This window comes from Pyrgilauda ruficollis, unplaced genomic scaffold, assembly GCF_017590135.1.
Source record: "Pyrgilauda ruficollis isolate IOZ18807 unplaced genomic scaffold, ASM1759013v1 scaffold100, whole genome shotgun sequence".
Taxonomy (NCBI): domain Eukaryota; kingdom Metazoa; phylum Chordata; class Aves; order Passeriformes; family Passeridae; genus Pyrgilauda; species Pyrgilauda ruficollis.
Window position 1 is genome coordinate 481568 of NW_024508102.1, and position 17035 is coordinate 498602.

Genomic DNA, 17035 nt, shown 5'->3' on the forward strand with positions numbered 1-17035 from the left:
GACTAATAGCTGCTAATTAGGGTGAGTGACATACGACCCCTTTTCTAGCCAAAGAACGCAGAAGTCACACGGGAAATTTAAAAAAAAATTAACTTCTGCATGCAGTGTTTTCCAGTCTAAACCGAGACAACTTAAAAGTCACTTTCTGATTCTTTTCCCCTCTTTAGGGTGTTTGGGTTTTTTTGCCTGTTTAGGGATTGGGTTGAAGTTTATGTTGTGTATACAGTGAATTAGTCTCGGGATTCAGAGTGTTCCCTTGGTAGGAAATGGAACTGGGGGACAGCAGAAAAGGAGAACCAACCAAAGCTGTGCGTGGGATGCTCCTGTGTGGGGCTCTGGAGCTCCTGGCAGCGTGCAGGGAGCGTGCAGGGATGTGGCAGCTCCCCCTGGCACCGGCACACCTTCCACAGGTGAGTGCCTCTCACCTGGCACAGCCAGGGAGCACAGCAAGGAACCCTGCCATGTCCGGGCTGGAAGGACCTGAAAGCTCCTCTCGTCCCACCTTCCACCAGCTGAACCTTGCACCGAATTCAGCAGCTGAAAATGGGCTCCGTGTGTTGTGATCCCAGTGGATTCCTAGCAGCATCATCAGGGAAGGAGGGAATGGGTTAGGGTTAGGGTTAGGGTTAGTTTAGGGTTAGGGTTAGGGTTAGGGCTAGTTTAGGGTTAGGGTTAGGCTTAGGGCTAGGGTTAGGGTTAGGGTTAGTTTAGGGTTAGGGTTAGGGTTAGGGTTAGGGTTAGGGTTTAGGGTTAGGGTTAGGGTTAGGGTTAGGGTTAGGGTTAGTTTTTAGATGACAAGTTGCCTTTTACTGAATAAATTAATGGGAAAGTTGAGTTCTCTCTTTCCAGTCTTGGGAAAAGAAGTTTTGGGTTTGAAATGCCTAATTAGTAGTAACTGGAATGCATGAGCTGAGTTTATTTGGCGCTGTACCTGACATAAATATGCCACGGGGCCATTCGTGCCTTGTGGTAGCATCAGCACAGAAATAGTCTGTCCAGCAATTAATATTGCAGGAGCTGAGGATGTCAATAGAGGAGCAGAACAATTGCAGCTCATTCCAAGCCCTGGCAAAGTCAAAGGGGGCTCTGAGCAGTGCCAGGGATGCACATCGAGCTCAGGCTGGCTCGGCTCTGAAAAACAGAGCTGAGACACTCCCAAACCTCAGGGCTGGCATTTCCACCCCACAGGTCAGCCCAGTGAGGCCACAGGAGATGTCCCCAGGTGCCTGGGACGTTGCCATATCCCATGGGAGGGATCAGGGAATCCTCCACGGTCCCTGCAGCCCAGTGCCACCAGGGGCTGTCCCTGAGCCACCAGCCCGGCACCGCACAGCTCCCCAGGGCTCCTCCTCTCACAGCGGTTTTGAAAGGCAGTTCTCATCTCCCCACAAAACCCTTCCTGCTCCAAGGGTTTGATCTTCCCTGGTGGTGTTTTAAAGCACTTCTCTCAAGTCCCCAGTAATGAGGTAACTCTCAGTCTGCATGTGAGAACAAAACTCCCTGAGACAGACTGAGAGCCAGACACTTATTATTATACTCTTTGCAAATGCACAGAAGGGCTTTTTCTGCCTGCTCCAGGTCACTGAGATCATGTTTGAGCCATATGATTAATTTTCAGCCTTATTGTGTTAAGGGCCAGCAGGAGAAGAGTGAGATTTTTTTTAGAGCAGTGTTAAATGAGGTAGAAGAACTTGTCACTTAGCAAGAGCTTTGAAATGATCTTTGCATAAAGCAGCAGCTAAAAAGTTAATAGACATGAAGAGCCATCTGTTGATTTGGGGTATTCTGAGGGGTTTTGGTGTGGGTGAAGGCAGGAGAAGATTCTGCTTGGGATAAACAAGCCTTGGCTAATGGTGCCTGAAGCATTTAGCATGCAAGGAGTCCTGCTCTTATTCAGCCCCTCACACCAACAAGTTCTTGCGTGGGGACATGAGGTTCAGCTGAGAAAAAAGTGTTTTGAAATGTTTGTTTTTCCTTCTTGGGTGTAAATTATTCTTAGCTCAACTCTACTCCCCTCAAAGCCCTTTGTTGGTCGTAGACTGACATCAAATGTAAAAATAAAGCCTCGATTGAAATAAATCATTTCTCTTTTCAACATTTGCTGCACCAAGCACCAGAACATCTCAAAGATAACCACAGAAATCCCTAATACCATCTGATAGCAACCAGGGGCTTGTCTAGATTTCAGTTTTTGGATTTTCTCCAGAGCAGAGGGGCTCCAGCCCTCAGAGCATCCCCATGGCCTCCTCTGCACTCGCTCCACATGCTCTTTATGCAACACAAATTACAGCAGAAGATTGTTGGGTCCAACCCAGTGCAGAGCTTTGTATGAATATTTTTATCTGGTCTCATATCCCTGAGAATTCACCTTTTACTGAATGCAGACTTTGAACAAACCCAAATTTCTGACTGTGCAGATGGCAGGGAAACTGCTGGGCTTTGAAATGGAAGTGTAAATCAGTCCTCATTTGCACCTGGATACCAGGGAATGAAAATATATGAACCTGCTCCCCAGCAGACGCAGAGCTGGAAGCTTGCTGGAGCTCATCTGCATGGAGAGGTGGGCGCAGAGCAGCGAGGGTGTGCATTTCAACCCCCAGCAGCTGCTGAGCAGCTCTGCTCTGCCACAGAGGTGCCTTCTGTGCTGAGCTGGGTGCCAGGCAGGGCAGGGAGGCCGTGCCCAGCCCAGGGTGGCAGCAGAAGGAGCAGGGAGGCCGTGCCCAGCCCAGGGTGGCAGCAGGATGATCAGGGTGGTCGTGTCCAGCCCAGAGTGGCCATACCAGGGGCAGGGTGGCCGTGCCCAGCCCAGGGTGGCAGCAGGACGAGCAGGGTGGCCATGCCCAGCCCAGGGTGGCCATACCAGGGACAGGGTGACAGCAGGATGTGCAGGGAGGCCATGCCCAGCCCAAGGTGGCCGTACCAGGGACAGGGTGGCCATGCCCAGCCCAGGGTGGCCGTACCAGTGGAGCTGTCCCTGGCACGGGGCTCGGAGCGCCGGTGCCACCCCGGGGAGCGGGGCAGGCCCTGCCGAGGCCCGGGGTCTCAAGGAGGGGCCTCCTCTGTGCTTGTGCCCGCAGCTACGGGGACATGGTGCCCAAGACCATCGCGGGGAAGATCTTTGGCTCCATCTGCTCGCTGAGCGGGGTGCTGGTCATCGCCCTGCCCGTGCCCGTCATCGTCTCCAACTTCAGCCGCATCTACCACCAGAACCAGCGCGCCGACAAGCGCCGGGCCCAGAAGGTGAGAGAGGGAGGGAGAGAGTGTGAGTGGGTGAGAAATGAGTGACAGAGAGAGTGCGTGTGAGTGAGAGTGAGTGAGGGTGAGTGAGGGAGTGAGTGTGAGCGAGTGTGAGGGAGTGAGCCCTGCCCGTCCCCTCCTGGGCCAAGGGCCGCCATGGGCCCCGCGGGCGCCTCCCGCCCTCACGGCCTGTGCAGGCCCCGCTCAGATTATCCCCTCAAACCAGCCCCAAACCAGTCCCACACCCAGGCCAAATCCTGCCAACGCCCCCAAGACCCTGGGGAAGGGACAGACAAAGCCCCCAGCCCCAAATCCAGCACAAACACACAGAGGAAGAGCCCAAACTCACACCCTGCAACAGACGCTGATGGACACCCACTGCCCCAGAATGAGGGACTGAGCTGCCAGTGCCCCAAAACAAAACACACACCCCAAAACAGAATTAAATATGACACAGTGATTCCTGCTTGGCTTTTCTCCAGGACTTGTGGTCTGAAAAACCATTGTGGTCAAATTCCTGTTGCAGAACCCCCCACACGTGTTTTAATGTTCCAGTGGCATCCAACTCTGAGCCATTTCACACCAGGTTAACGTGGAAACCTCACACGCAACTGGATGGATTCTTGTACAAAATTCTCCTGTTATATGTCATATAATTACACCCAGATAATGACTTACCTGGCCACATTTCTGGCACAAGCAAAATAAACTCGTATGATTCCACAAAATCTCAACACTGGCTGACCCAAAGTCCAGCCAGGATAATTTACACATCCTACCTTGGAAATAGAATGTGCCCCCATCAAAGTGCACACTGCACTGGGGTATTTTCAGCATCAGGGGCAGCAGGAGCAGCAGGGCTGTTATTACTCACCTTTCCCACATACTTGTCTGAAGCAAATAGATGGCTGTGTGCACAAAAACCCTGAAATCATCCCCAGGAGCTGTTTATCCTCCTGGCTGCTTCGCTCCTTGTTGTCTCTCTGTAGTTTCAAATACACCCATCCAGCAACATGCACTTATCAGCACACACACCCCTCCAAGGAACACTGGGAACACACAAAAGCCCCTGGAAATGTGAAGGGATTACTGAATATTCCAAATTCTGAACAGTTTTTGCCAGTGGAAGCTCACTGAGTCACTAAGAGAGTATAACAGATTTACTATATCTCTATTTCAATCTGCTAAATTACACCACAGCCAGAATCAGGTTTTTACAACAACTGCAAACCAAAGGCCTGAGGTTCTTTTTCTCCCCGTGGAATGCTGTCTGCCAGAAATGCAAGACTCAGGGGACCTGATGGAGAACAGTAGTAGAAAAATGTGTTATTTCTGCTCCAGGCAAGCATCTGGGCCGTGCCTACTTCTTGCATCTCAGGGAGTTGACAGCAGAGAGCTCAGATACAAGACCCACAAAACCACAACATTTGGCAGTCAAAACACAAAAGGGGAGTAGCAGAGAGCCAGAACGGTGCAGGAATCAGCTGCAGCCTCAGCACATCTCTGCTGGCTCGTGCAAACCCCTGCCTGAGGTCTGACACGGCACACGTGAGACAGGGCAGCAGCTTTGGGGGAGAGTTGTTGGTTTGATCACACACAGCACAGCAGGGATAAAGGAAGGGTGAAGGTGAAAGGGCCCAGCAAAGCCCACTCCGTGCCCTGCTGTGCTCTGCAGCAGCTGCAGTGGGATCAGAGTGGGTCGGTGCAGCCTTGCAGTGACGTTCAGTGCTGGCAGAGTGAGCTGTCGCAAGTGAGGCTGCAGCCGGCACGAGGATTTGGGATTTCCCTTTTCCAGGGACAGGTGAGGAGTCAGAGGGAAGGACAGGGATGCTCAGGGGGAGGTTTATTGGGGCAATGCCCAATAAGCCATTTCAGAAGTGCAGCCTGTGAAAGAAAGCTCTTGTCCTGCTGCAGCAGCACCAACACAGAGACAGAAGCTGCTCCAGAGCCCAGCCCAGGCACAGAGCAACAGGCCAGGCCAGACTTGGGCACAGCCCTGGCTCACAGCCAGAGCTGGCTGCAGCTCTGTGCTCCTGGACAGGCAGCAAACCAAGGTTTCTTCCTCTAATTCCGCTTTTCCTTTGGCCTGTGATCCGCTTGGTGACAGGGGAAAGTCCCACCACCTTTGATGCCAATGTGATTGATTGCAGCTTCTATAAAGGTTTGCTGTATTGACACACGCAGTGTATAATTTCCCCCCATTTGAATTTCTAATTCCCTTGATATTGGTGGAATTTCTCAGTTAAGAAACTTTTCTCAAGTCAGAAGTGTGAGTAATTTTCACATGATCAGCACTGCATGAATACTAAAAAGCAGGAAAGAGAGAGAAGCACGTTAGTGACAGTCCCTCTGGAGCTGGTCAGGATGTGCAGGGGGACATTGAGGATCTGCCTTGGTACCACACTTATTCCAGCATCATCCCACACTGAACTGAATCCCATCTTCAGAAACAGTTCAAACTCTGCCCCCAGCTCATTAGAGTTACAAAGACATTTGCATGGCTTTTTCAGGAAGGGTGGGAAAATCTCTTTGCTCTCTCAGTCCTTGAAGAGGAAGAACCCACCAGCAGAAGCTCCTTAGAGCAGAATTTAGGACCCCACCAGGAATTTAGTGAATTCTTGTTCTCTCTGAATGGAAGAGCACTTTCCTGAGCATGCATCAGGATAAATGCTTTGAAAGTTCTGTTTAGTTCAAGAATCATAACTTTCATGATGCACAGGTGGATTTCAAGACAAGGCTATAGACCTTATTAATTTTTTCTGTGAGCTCAGGCTGAGATTTCCCAGTGACAGTAACAAAGGCAGAAGTGCTGTGGGAGCTGCCTGGATTGACATTCCCAGGCTGGACGGTGTGAGAGAAGCTGGGCTCTCCAGCCCTGGGCTTGCTGAGGGGCTGCACTCCAAAATCCAGGACACAGCCCAGCCCCTCTGGCTCGGCTGTGCTCAGTCCTAACTTTGCCTCTCCACTGCTGAGGGGGCTCTGGTCTAGCAGGAAGAGGTATTTAAGTAAAGTGAATAAAATCCCAGGAGGTGGCTGTTACTCATCAGCATCTATTCTTCAACTAACTGAGAAATGTTCCTTAAAAAGAAAAATACCCAGTAAAACACAAAACCCAACTACCAGTGATCTAATAGCTTTAAAGATAAATTATTCTTTGCCAAACCTGTACTGTGAGACAATTAATTACCAGGAGATCTGGCAAATCTTAATTCATTGTGCTGTGGCATCAGATTCTGTCCTCTGGCATGCAGCAAGGAGCAGGTCAGTGTGAATGGGAGACGAATTGATCATTTGTGACAAGGTTCATTCTGGTAAAATTGTTGTGCTTTTTTCCTTCCCCAACGACTTTTTTTCCCCCCCTTTTTTTGACTGATGCGCTAAGAATAGACCCTCCTGACTTTGAAACGATGCTGTTCTTCAGTGAATGTCACAGCCTTGGATTTGAAAGAGAATGTGACACTTAAAAGGCTTGACAATAGAACGACTTTGTAATTCAGATGATGCTGGAGGAGCCCCTCTCTGTGCTCAGCTTGCAGCACGGAGGAGCAGGAGACAGGAGCTGGTGCTGGGTGGGGGACAACACCTCCCACTTGCCCACCCCGGCAAGAAAAGGCAGAGGCAGCTGCTGACAGCTCCTGAAATGCTGCTCCTTTAGCAGCAGTGGGGAGGGAGAGCAGCTCATTGTTTGGGAGCTGCAGAAGGGCTGAGCACAGACCCCAGGCACAGCTCCTTGTCCCCAGGACAATGACAGGGACAGGCAGGGGTGGCACGGGAGAGCCCCGAGGGTGAAAATTCAGCAGGGAGTTTGTTCTGGGTCTCAGCTTGGGGGAAAGCAAAGGTTCAAAGGGCAGCCTCTCCCAAAATGGGGTACCCACAACGGCAGGAAAAACGGGAATGCTCCGATGCTGTGGGAAAAAAGAAAAGCCCAGCCCTGCTTGAAGTGCATTCATCACGTAATAGTTAGATTTGCTAAATGAGCCGAGCTGCTGGAAGAGCTGATCATCCCAGGGGATTGGCATGGCCTCAGTGCTGCCTTCCACTGGAGCTGCCAGCAAATCCAGCCCTGGGTAATCACAGTGCTTGGTTTCAAGCCGCAGTAAATGTGCTTTTGACGCCTGCAGCCTCCGAGGGTGTTCAATTCATTTCGTTTATTATCTGCTGCCCTTTGGCTCCCTGAGAACAAGCAAAGTACTGCAAACATTGAGGCAGACTTCTCATTCCATCCTGCAGGCTGCAAGCTTCCAGGAGAGAGCCAAACACACATTTAGGCAAGGACTACCAGGACAGGATAATTCTGTAGAGCTGCTCCCACATAAAACTCCAATAGCGAGCTGAGAGCTGCACGCCAGGCTGTGGGAGAGCAGAGGGGACACACGGGAGAGGCAGGACAGCGGGCACATCGTCTGGGGCACGAGTGGGAGCAGCAAGGAGAGCAATTCCTGCAGCAGGGAGGGATGCCGGGCACGAGGAGCCCGGAGAGGAAGGGGATGGAGAGAGGTTCTCCCATGGGGATGGAGGGAGGTTCTCCCATGGGGATTTAGGGATGGAGAGAGGTTCTCCCATGGGGATGGAGAGAGGTTCTCCCATGGGGATGGAGGGAGGTTCTCCCATGGGGATTTAGGGATGGAGGGAGGTTCTGCCATGGGGATTTAGAGATGGAGGGATGTTCTCCCATGGGGGATGGAGGGAGGTTCTCCCATGGGGATTTATGGATGGAGGGATGTTCTCCTATGGGATGGAGGGAGGTTCTCCCATGGGGATTTAGGGAAGGAGGGAGGTTCTGCCATGGGGATTTAGGGATGGAGGGAGGTTCTCCCATCTCCTCAGGAGACGGTGGCACGCAGGCAGCTGAGGAAGAGGTAACTATGGAGATGCTTCCAAGGGGCTCCAGCCAAAAGGAAGGAAGAGCAGGGACACAAATGTCTGATTGCTCCTCAGGAGGATGTAGAAACAGCCTGTTCCAGACCTCTGGAAGCTGCAGCAGAGCTCAGAGAGGGAGTGGTGCTGGGAAAGGCTGAGTTCTGGGTTTGTGTCATCCCCGTACCCATGAGGAAGACAGCCCACACACCTGTCAATAACCAGGCCATTGTAATCATTGATTTGCCACAGAGCAGGGGAGTCAGCTTTGAAATGTTCTGTTTTTCAGCTGACACCCTAGATTTTGGAGGTGGGTAACTGAACGTGGAAAAGAAGGGCCAGGAGGAGTGAGTGGAGCTGTAAGGAGAGCTCAGCCTCAGAACGTGACTCAGTGCCAGCAGGGGATGGGGTTGGGAACCTGGGGGGAGAGAGAAACAATGAGGTTAAAACTGGAGCTGGCTGACATTTAAAGAACATGTTTTTTTCAACCAGAACGAATCTGTGTGGAATATGTTTGTGTTGATGTTGATATTTAATAGTCTTTGACAGGGAAAAAAAAAGCTTTTTTATTATTTTTTTAGAAGATATTTCATTTTTGCTGGGCTAGGTACCTCTTTCTCTGTTTGTCACATCCCTTAATAGTTCAGGGGAAAAAAACCCAACAAACAAATTAACCAACCAGGAATCCTGCCTCTTTTCTCTCCTATCACCGAGGAAAGCAAAATAACATTTTCCATCAATTCAGCTATTCCAAATTCCCCGAGTCCCAGACTGTATAAGACAAGGAGCTGTCTGCTCTGAAAGGAAGGGCTCAGGTTTATGGGTTCAGCTCCAAAGCAAGCCCATACATCCAAACATTAAAGGCTGCTGCCAGCAGCGGCCCGATGCCCAGCTGGAATGCCTCCCACACCTCCCCAGAAGCTGCTCCACATTTATTTCCAGTTTCACATCGTGTCTCAGCGACAGCCAGAGCACAGCCTGGAGTGCAGAGGGCCCGAGTGACAGCCCCAGGGCCCTGCTGGGTGACCTGAGCCCCGGTGTCCCTGTCCCTGGTGCGTGCCACCTGTGTCCCACGTCTCAGGAGCAGCAGGAAAGGCAGCCCTGACACGGCCTGGGTGTCCTGTGAGGAGCTCTGGCTCCAGCAAGGAGCACTTTGCTCAGCGAGGGCTGGAATGCCACACGTGGGGAAGGGGATGGCGCTGGGGTCAGCCCCCAGTGCCACCTGCAGGGACCTGTCCCACAGGGTGACCACCCTGAGCCATTCCTGCCTCCCTGAGCTGCCAGGGCTCCCCAGCATTAATTAATTAGTGCTCATCCATCAGGGATGTCAGCCATTAGTGCTCATCCATCAGGGCCAGCACCTGGCATGTGACACAGATCAAACTCTGTGAATTCCTCCAGCCCCTGAATACTTCGTTATTAATTAATTAATTGGGGGTGTGAGCTGTGTGAAAGATGTTATAAAAGTGAGCTCTGAAAACACAGATAAGGAAGGACAGACAGGTAAATCACAGGCAGACAGCTCTCATCACACTTGGCTTGTGTGAAACTGAGACTTATTTTGGACTAAAGCAGAACAGCAGCATCTACCCATGATGCAGAAAAACATGAGGGACTTTGCTTGTGTTTTTTTTTTTTTTTTAAGTAATAAGTTTGTCGACAAGTACTGACACCCTGATTTACACCCCAATTCCAGTTATTCCAGATTATTCCCTCTACTGGGCACCTCTTTGACTGCATCCTTGGAGCAATTCTGACCCAAGCTCTAAAAGCCTGCTCCAGCATTCATACTATAAAAAAGTGTACGCAGGAATTTCTTTTGTTGCTATTTCAAGAAGGGAGAGAGAAGGGGAGAGAGGTGTTTTGTCACTCAGCTGGGCTGCTGCTGTGGGAACCTCAGCAGAGAGGAAGCTTTGAGTTTCAGCCAAGCTGCAGCAACTGTGTAAAGCATAATTCAATCAAGGAAAGCTGTCCATGAGGTCAGTCCTTACCCGATCAAGGTCTGGCTGTGAGCCTGGCTGGGTGCATGAATACACACACACAACACGGGCTGGAAATCAGGAGGAGCTTTCTAAACAGAAGAACGAATTCCTGAAACAAATATCCCTTAGCAGTGAGAGCTTCACTAAATCTGAGGCAGAGCTTGTCAAGCTCGAGATGAGGATGTACCAGAGGAGTTTCCAAGAGGAGGGGACAGGCCCCGTGCTCCAGGGCTGCCTGACCACCCTGCCAGTCTTGCACAGTGTGACCCTTCAAAGGGTCAATCAGCCAGGACATCTGTGGCTGGTGGAGGCCCAGATCCATTAAACTCCAGATTCTGTGCATTGTTCTATAAATAGCCTGGACATGATGTTCCTCGGCGCTGGAAAAGATGAAACGATAAAGTTCATTGGAAATGATGTTCTGTTGCTTTAATGGTGCCAAGGGTAAGGTAGCATTAAAAGGAGAGGCACAGAGGAGGAGAGGGGAATCTTTCATCTCTGGAAAGTAATGAAGAGGCCCAAAATAAGATCAAGGTCTGACTGCAAGTGGTTCTATCAAATTATATAGGAATATAATGAGTTCTACACTGCCTAATTTCCATATGCAGCTCTATAACATCTCCCCCAAAGCAAAAGTGACAGAATATTTGAACTTGGCTCAAAAGCCATTTAATGTCAAGATTTGAGAGGAAGTAAAATCCAAATGTGCATACTTTGTTTCTTAGAGAAAATAAAAGAGGTGAAAAGGAGAAGCAAAAGTTCCTCTTAGATCCTGTAGCAGTGCTGAGCTGTGTTTAACTCTGCCATCTGCTTGTCACCTTTCCCATCTTCCAGAATCAACCAAGTCCTTTCCATCCAGGATTTAAATCCAACCCCCAAACAACAGATGTAGACAAAAGCAGGAGAATCATATATCTGTCATAAATAATATTTCATATTTCACTTTGAGAATAAAAAAACAAATCCAGACCACTCCACTGGTGACTTTGGAGAGCAGCTTCATTTCAGCCTCAAATAACACTCAAACTATTAATTATTGAGGAATTAGCATGTAAAACATGGTTAATTATCTTGAGTAGCTGCACTTTCTGGCAGGAAACCTCGTGGTGTGGTTTTAGGAGTAAAGGGAGATGGAGATGGACATGGCCAGAGCACAGCTGACACGAGGAGGGACTGTGGCCTCGCAGGGACAGCTCAGAGGGAGCTGGTTAACGTGTGAGCACCCCAGGTGTGCAGGGTTTGCAGAGACCCAAAAGCACCTGGACACGGGGTGGGGGTGGCCCTGCACAGCCAGACCAGGAGAGCTGTGCTTTGAGCCCGGATTTCCTGAGGGGGATAATGCTGAAAAGCTCCAGAGGGGCTGCAGAGTTCCTGACACGCGGGTGCTGCACTCCCTGCTTGCCAGGGACAGAAGGTCTGGAAAGCTGAAGTTGTCTGGCAAATATGGAATCGTGTCATAGGTTGTAGCTTAATAGTTTTCTATCCCACATAAATCAAGAGTGAGTGTTATCTCCATAAGAACTGGATGAAAATCATTAATAAATAATAATTAGCTGTTTCCTGAGCCTGCCATCTGGTAAGCATTTCTCGCAGCCAGCAGCTCCTGCTCCCTGCACTTCTCCAAAAAGCAACAGGATGAACTCAGGCTCTCCTCCCTCCTCTGCCAGTGCCCTTGGGAAGTGCAGACACCCAGGATGCTGCACCCTCCCCACCTGTGCAGGTCCTCACTGCCCTCCTGCTCGTTCTGAGCCTCCAGTTTCTGAAAAACCAGCAAAGCCCAGAAGTTCCTGAGCCCTGCCTTCCATCCTGCTCTGAGGAACACGTGGGCTCCAAGATAACCAAATTAATCATTCTAACCTGTAAGTGGCTGTCATTAGTATTATTATTTTCATCATATAAATTATCTTCCAGATTAGGTCATATGCATTTTGAGATCCTGTGGTTTCCTAGCAACTCCTCTCCCCATCTCCATGCAGACACAGTGTGCCGTTTGCTTTTCCTTTTTTAGCCTCCTGTGCAGGGGTTATTTCAGTAACAGTGATCTCAGGCCCGGCCCTGGTGACCTTTAGTCTGTCACATTTGGGGAGAGGATGCAGAAGACAACCATCCCCCCCAGAATGATGCTTGCAGCAGAGGCCAGAGAACCACACCTGCCCATCTCCTGCGCCCAGGCCAGGAGCGCTGAGCTCTGCAGGACAGGGACGACAAAAACCTGCTCACATGTGCTAAAAACTGGCATAATTTGGAAGATCTCAAACCCTTCTTTACCGTCAGACTTGATCAAAGCACCAGAGCCCACAGAGACACAGCAGAGGTGCCCAAGGACCAGGCAGAGCTTGTGCCACCTGACAGACGCTTCCAGAGAATTCACGTTTGCACACAGACAGTCACAGAAAAACCTGAGCTTTGTTCCAAAGTTGCTTCTAGTCCAATGGAGGAAACTGTCTGGAGGGCCAAACCAATTTTAGGCACCAATTTTAATTAACTTCTCTAGCTGAGTTAATCAAGATATCTACCAAATTTAATCACGATGGGGACCTGGAGTTGGGCGCTGTGACGATCCCAGCCAATCCTTTGTGTCAGAGAGCAGGATTAACTTCTGTCCTGCCCCACTGACATTTTTTAAAATAACAACGTCTGTTCTAAACTACAAAAGCTGTGGGGCTTAATTATTTAGATAGCAAGTGGCCCTGTTTCAAAAGGAAAAGGGAACAGACCTCAGAACCATCTCCACTCCACACGGAGTACAGCTATTAATATTTGATCCCCTGCTAGCCTGGAGGCAAAGGGAATAATGTTCATTACAACAGCCTGAGACTGAATCCACTTTAACAACCGACTGAACTGGAGATGAGGATGAACCTTCCCTGCTACAGGTGAGGTAAGCTGGGCACTGGCAATTCCTCCAGCCAAGGAGCTGATATTTTGTCAGGCACAGAGTGGTGGTGACCATCAGAGCATCCCTGGAGAAACCACCCTGCACCCCAAATCCACTCCTGATTAGAGGAGAGAGATCCCTGTGTAAGGAACAGACACACAAAGGCACATACTTGTGTTTAGAAGAAACCACCTGATGGAAAGGTAATTATCAGGAGCAGAGGGACAACGCCGTGTTCCTGCAAAAGGAAATACTGCTCAGCGTTTATCCCAGCTCTGCCCCACAGCCCCCCTTCCACAGCAGCACTCCCCATGGCTTCTGTTCCAGGTTACAGCCTGAGGCCAGTCCTTTCCAGGGCCCAGAGCATCGCAGCAGCTTGGGAAAGGGTTTGGGAAAAGCGGAGATCCAATTCCATGCCTCGCTGTGCTCTCCGCCCGTGCCCTGCCCCTGTCCCAGGCAGCGCCTCGGCCCAGCACGGAGATCTCACTCTCTCACTGATCAGGAGACTCAGCCTGAAAATGGGACAGGGAAATCTAGGTGAGGTATAGAAAATAAAGCCAATTTCAGACGTCCCCATTCTGGGAGACCTAAAGAAGACCTATTTTTCAGACTGGTCATAGTCTGTGTCACCCAATTAAAGCTGCAAACTTTACCCTGTGTGTGTCTTTGCCTGAGAAATTGTGCATGGGCACAAGGTCTTGAGGGTAAAGAAATACCTCAAATATTTCCAGCACTGAGGGCCAGAGTGGCTCACACCTGGACAGGGATGGAGCTCCTGCAACGGCTCCACTCTCTGGACCCACTGCAGATATTTGCCTCCTGCCTTTCCTCTTCCTACAGCGTTTACCCATTAGCACCTCTAATTAGGAGGGAAAATCACGAGCTCCATGTTATTTAAGGGATTATGCAGCATTTTAAACTACAGCACAATGTAATTATTTTTTAATAGCTGCAGCTATTTAATGTATTTACTTTTAATGGCATTTGAGTCATAAATTAACAGTAGAAAAGAGAAAAGGCAAATCACTCGACAGAGAAGCAGGCAGCAATTGAAAAGAAAAACGAAAATGTTAAAAGGATTTATCCAAAATAATCAAAAAGGAAAAGATAGGGTCTTAGTTTTTCTTGTTGGTTATTCTGGACTGCTTTTATCACCTGTCTTGTCCCCATGGAGAGGTGTATTTTTGGACAGTCATTTTATCAGGTGCCACAGCTGATGAAGTAGCAGTGCCACTGCAGGGCCACCGAGGGCCCCTGTCCCTGTGCTGCTGCAGCCCGAGCAGAGCAGGGGACAAGGGCAGAGCTGGGACACGGAGAGGGGTCTGGAGAGAGGGTGTGGGGGGACGGTGAGAAATGGAGGCACCTCACCTGCAGAGCACCCATGGCCCTGCACCCCCAGCACGGCCAGGACGAGGCTCCAGTGCTCTGCATCCCAGCCAAAAATGAACTTTGGGAAGCACAAAGGGGCCTGCAGCACCCCGTTCTGGTTCCCCCATCGCTGACCCCATTGTTTCCATTGCTGACCCCATTGTTTCCATCGCTGACCCCATTGTTTCCATCCTTAACCCCATTGTTTCCATCCTTAACCCCATTGTTTCCATCCCTAACCCCATTGTTTCCCATCTTTAACCCCATTGTTTCCCATCCCTGACCCCACTGTCCCCACACTGTCCCCCTGTCCCTGACCCCCTGTCCCTAACCCCCTGTCCCTGTCCCCTGTCCCTGTCCCCGTGTCACTAACCCGTGTCCCTGTCCCCGCTGTGTCTCCGCAGAAGGCGCGCCTGGCGCGGATCCGCGTGGCCAAGACGGGCAGCTCCAACGCCTACCTGCACAGCAAGCGCAACGGGCTGCTCAACGAGGCGCTGGAGCTCCCGGTGAGTGCCCCTGCCCCTGCCCCTGCCCCTGTCCCTGTCCCTGCCCCTGCCCCTGTCCCTGTCCCTGCCCCTGCCAGCCCCTCCCCGGCTGCCAGCTCTCCCTCGTGCCCAGCTGGCACTCGGGGTCCCACGCAGAGTCACACTTGTGGTCACACTCAGAGTCCCACATGAGGTACAGGCACAGCTGGAACCCAGCTGCTGCAGGGCAGGGAAGGTTTCCTGAGCTGCTCCCTGGATGGGACAGAGCCCTGCAGCTCTGTGAGCTGGGACAGAGCCCTGCAGCTCCTGGGCTGGGACAGAGCCCTGCAGCTCCCTGGCTGGGACAGAGCCCTGCAGCTCTGTGAGCTGGGACAGAGCTGCTGGGGCTGGGCTGGTTTACACAGCCCACACTATAAATATAAAATATATATATCTATATATATATATATAAATATCCACTGCCCTCCATTTATTTCTTAGGAATAGTATGTACTATCTGATCATCTCCAACAGGACAGAGAAATATTCCCTAGCTCCTCTTTCGGGCTGCCTGGTGCTGGGTTTATTTTTAAAGGCCTCTGGAGGCCTCTGGCTGCTCAGGAGGAGGAAAGTTTTAAGTGCTCAGATTGCTCAGCAGAAGAAGCAGACACGAGAGGAGGTTATTACATTAAGCCTGATCAACACCAGAGCAGGTATTAGCACATTTCATGGATTTAGTTGCAAATAAATCAGCCTTTCATGCACGTGAGGAGCAAAGAGAGAGCGACGAAGAATGCCTGAGCCCCAGAGCCACCTAGAACTCATTGTGCAGCCTCACTTGGACCTAACCCTCAGTTCCACTCTCCCTGGGACACATCCCTGCTTTTGTGCCCAGGGAGGGGCCACAGAGAGCAGAACGAGTTCTCTGAGGGGCTGGGGGGCTCCAGGGGGCTCCAGCAGAGGGAAGGGAAGGGAAGGAAGGGAAGGATTCATGCCAGGACAGCAGCAGGAAGGAGATCAGCTCCCGGCCAGAGCACAGGCTCGTGCTCCACCAACGTGTGCATTTGTGGCATTTGCCATCTAGACACGAAGCACTCAGACTGTTTTCTTCTCATTTAGGGGTTTTTTTTAGTGGGCTTTATGTCAAAAGTGCTCAAGGGATGGTGAGATCCTTCCCATGGCAGCAGCCTACATATCCTCTTAGCACTAATCTCCTTGTACAGCTGAAATTCCCTTTTAGCTGCAGTGCCAGGAGGTGAATATCCCAGGAACAGAAGGCTGGGAGCTCTGGTGCCTTTTCACCAGCCCCAGATCAGCACTGGGCAGGGCCAGGCCAGCCCCTGAACCAGTTCACCAGGGCTGGAGCACTAAAATCAAGGTGAAGTGCAAGAATTTTGGATTTCAGAAGTGGCAGCACAGCGTGCTGCAGCCTCCCCCAGCAAGAAGCAGCTCCCTGAACGTCCTCCAGGAGCAAACTGAACGGGCACTGGCACCAAGCCTTGCCAAAGTGGCAGCCCTGCTGGAAGAGCACAGCTCTGTTCCCCAGCAGCTCCCCAGTGCAGCCAAACCTTCTGCTCAACACCCAGATCTCGTTTGCCTGCAGCGAGCCAGGATCCACGTCTGCAGGGTCCCTGCTCCCAAAATGCCAAAATGCCAGTGCCCGGGGTGTTGGCCCTGGCCAGCAGTGCCCACTGCCCACCTGGGCTGGCTCAGGGGCTCCTGCTGAGGGAGGATGAGGAGAGGTGGCAGGACAAGGAGAGGTGGCAGGAGAGGAGAGGTGGCAGGAGAGGAGAGGTGGCAGGAGAGGAGAGGTGCCAGGACAAGGAGAGGTGCCCATCCCTGGCCCTGCTGGCCACTGGCACCCCCAGCCCTGTCCCTCAGGGCCCAGCCCAGCCCTGGCACGGCAGGCAGGGCAGAGGCTGGGCTGTGCTGCCAGCCCTTCTCAGCTGCCCTGGCTCTCCTGCCTGGGCTTTCAGAGCCCATTTCGATTTCCTCTCAGGTAAATCCCCACAAAAAGGTGCTGTCTGCAGTACGTGCTCTTCCTCTCTCTTCTCCTGGTGCTTTAGTGCAGCATCATCTCTGCTCTGGGGCTTCCAGCCCAGCCTCCAGTGCAGCCAGTCATCCCAGCAGGGATGGAGCCAGCAGGGCCTGCTGCCTGCGTTACCTCATCAGGAGCTTCTTAAGAAGAAGAATGGAACTGATTTTTTTTTTTTTTTTTTTTTTTTTTACGCCATTTTAAAAAAAAACGT

The 17035-nt window shown here is 51.2% G+C and overlaps 1 protein-coding gene across 3 annotated transcripts in view; it reads left to right on the plus strand.

The window, feature by feature from the left end:
- Positions 1 to 17035, plus strand: part of KCND3 (potassium voltage-gated channel subfamily D member 3) — an 88291-nt gene that overhangs the window by 62996 nt on the left and 8260 nt on the right. For all 3 annotated transcript variants that reach the window (XM_041468133.1, XM_041468124.1, XM_041468142.1), the window contains exons 2-3: positions 3078 to 3240; positions 14727 to 14828. In XM_041468133.1, coding sequence (XP_041324067.1) covers positions 3078 to 3240; positions 14727 to 14828 — 265 coding nt within the window. The remainder of the gene's footprint in view (positions 1 to 3077; positions 3241 to 14726; positions 14829 to 17035) is intronic.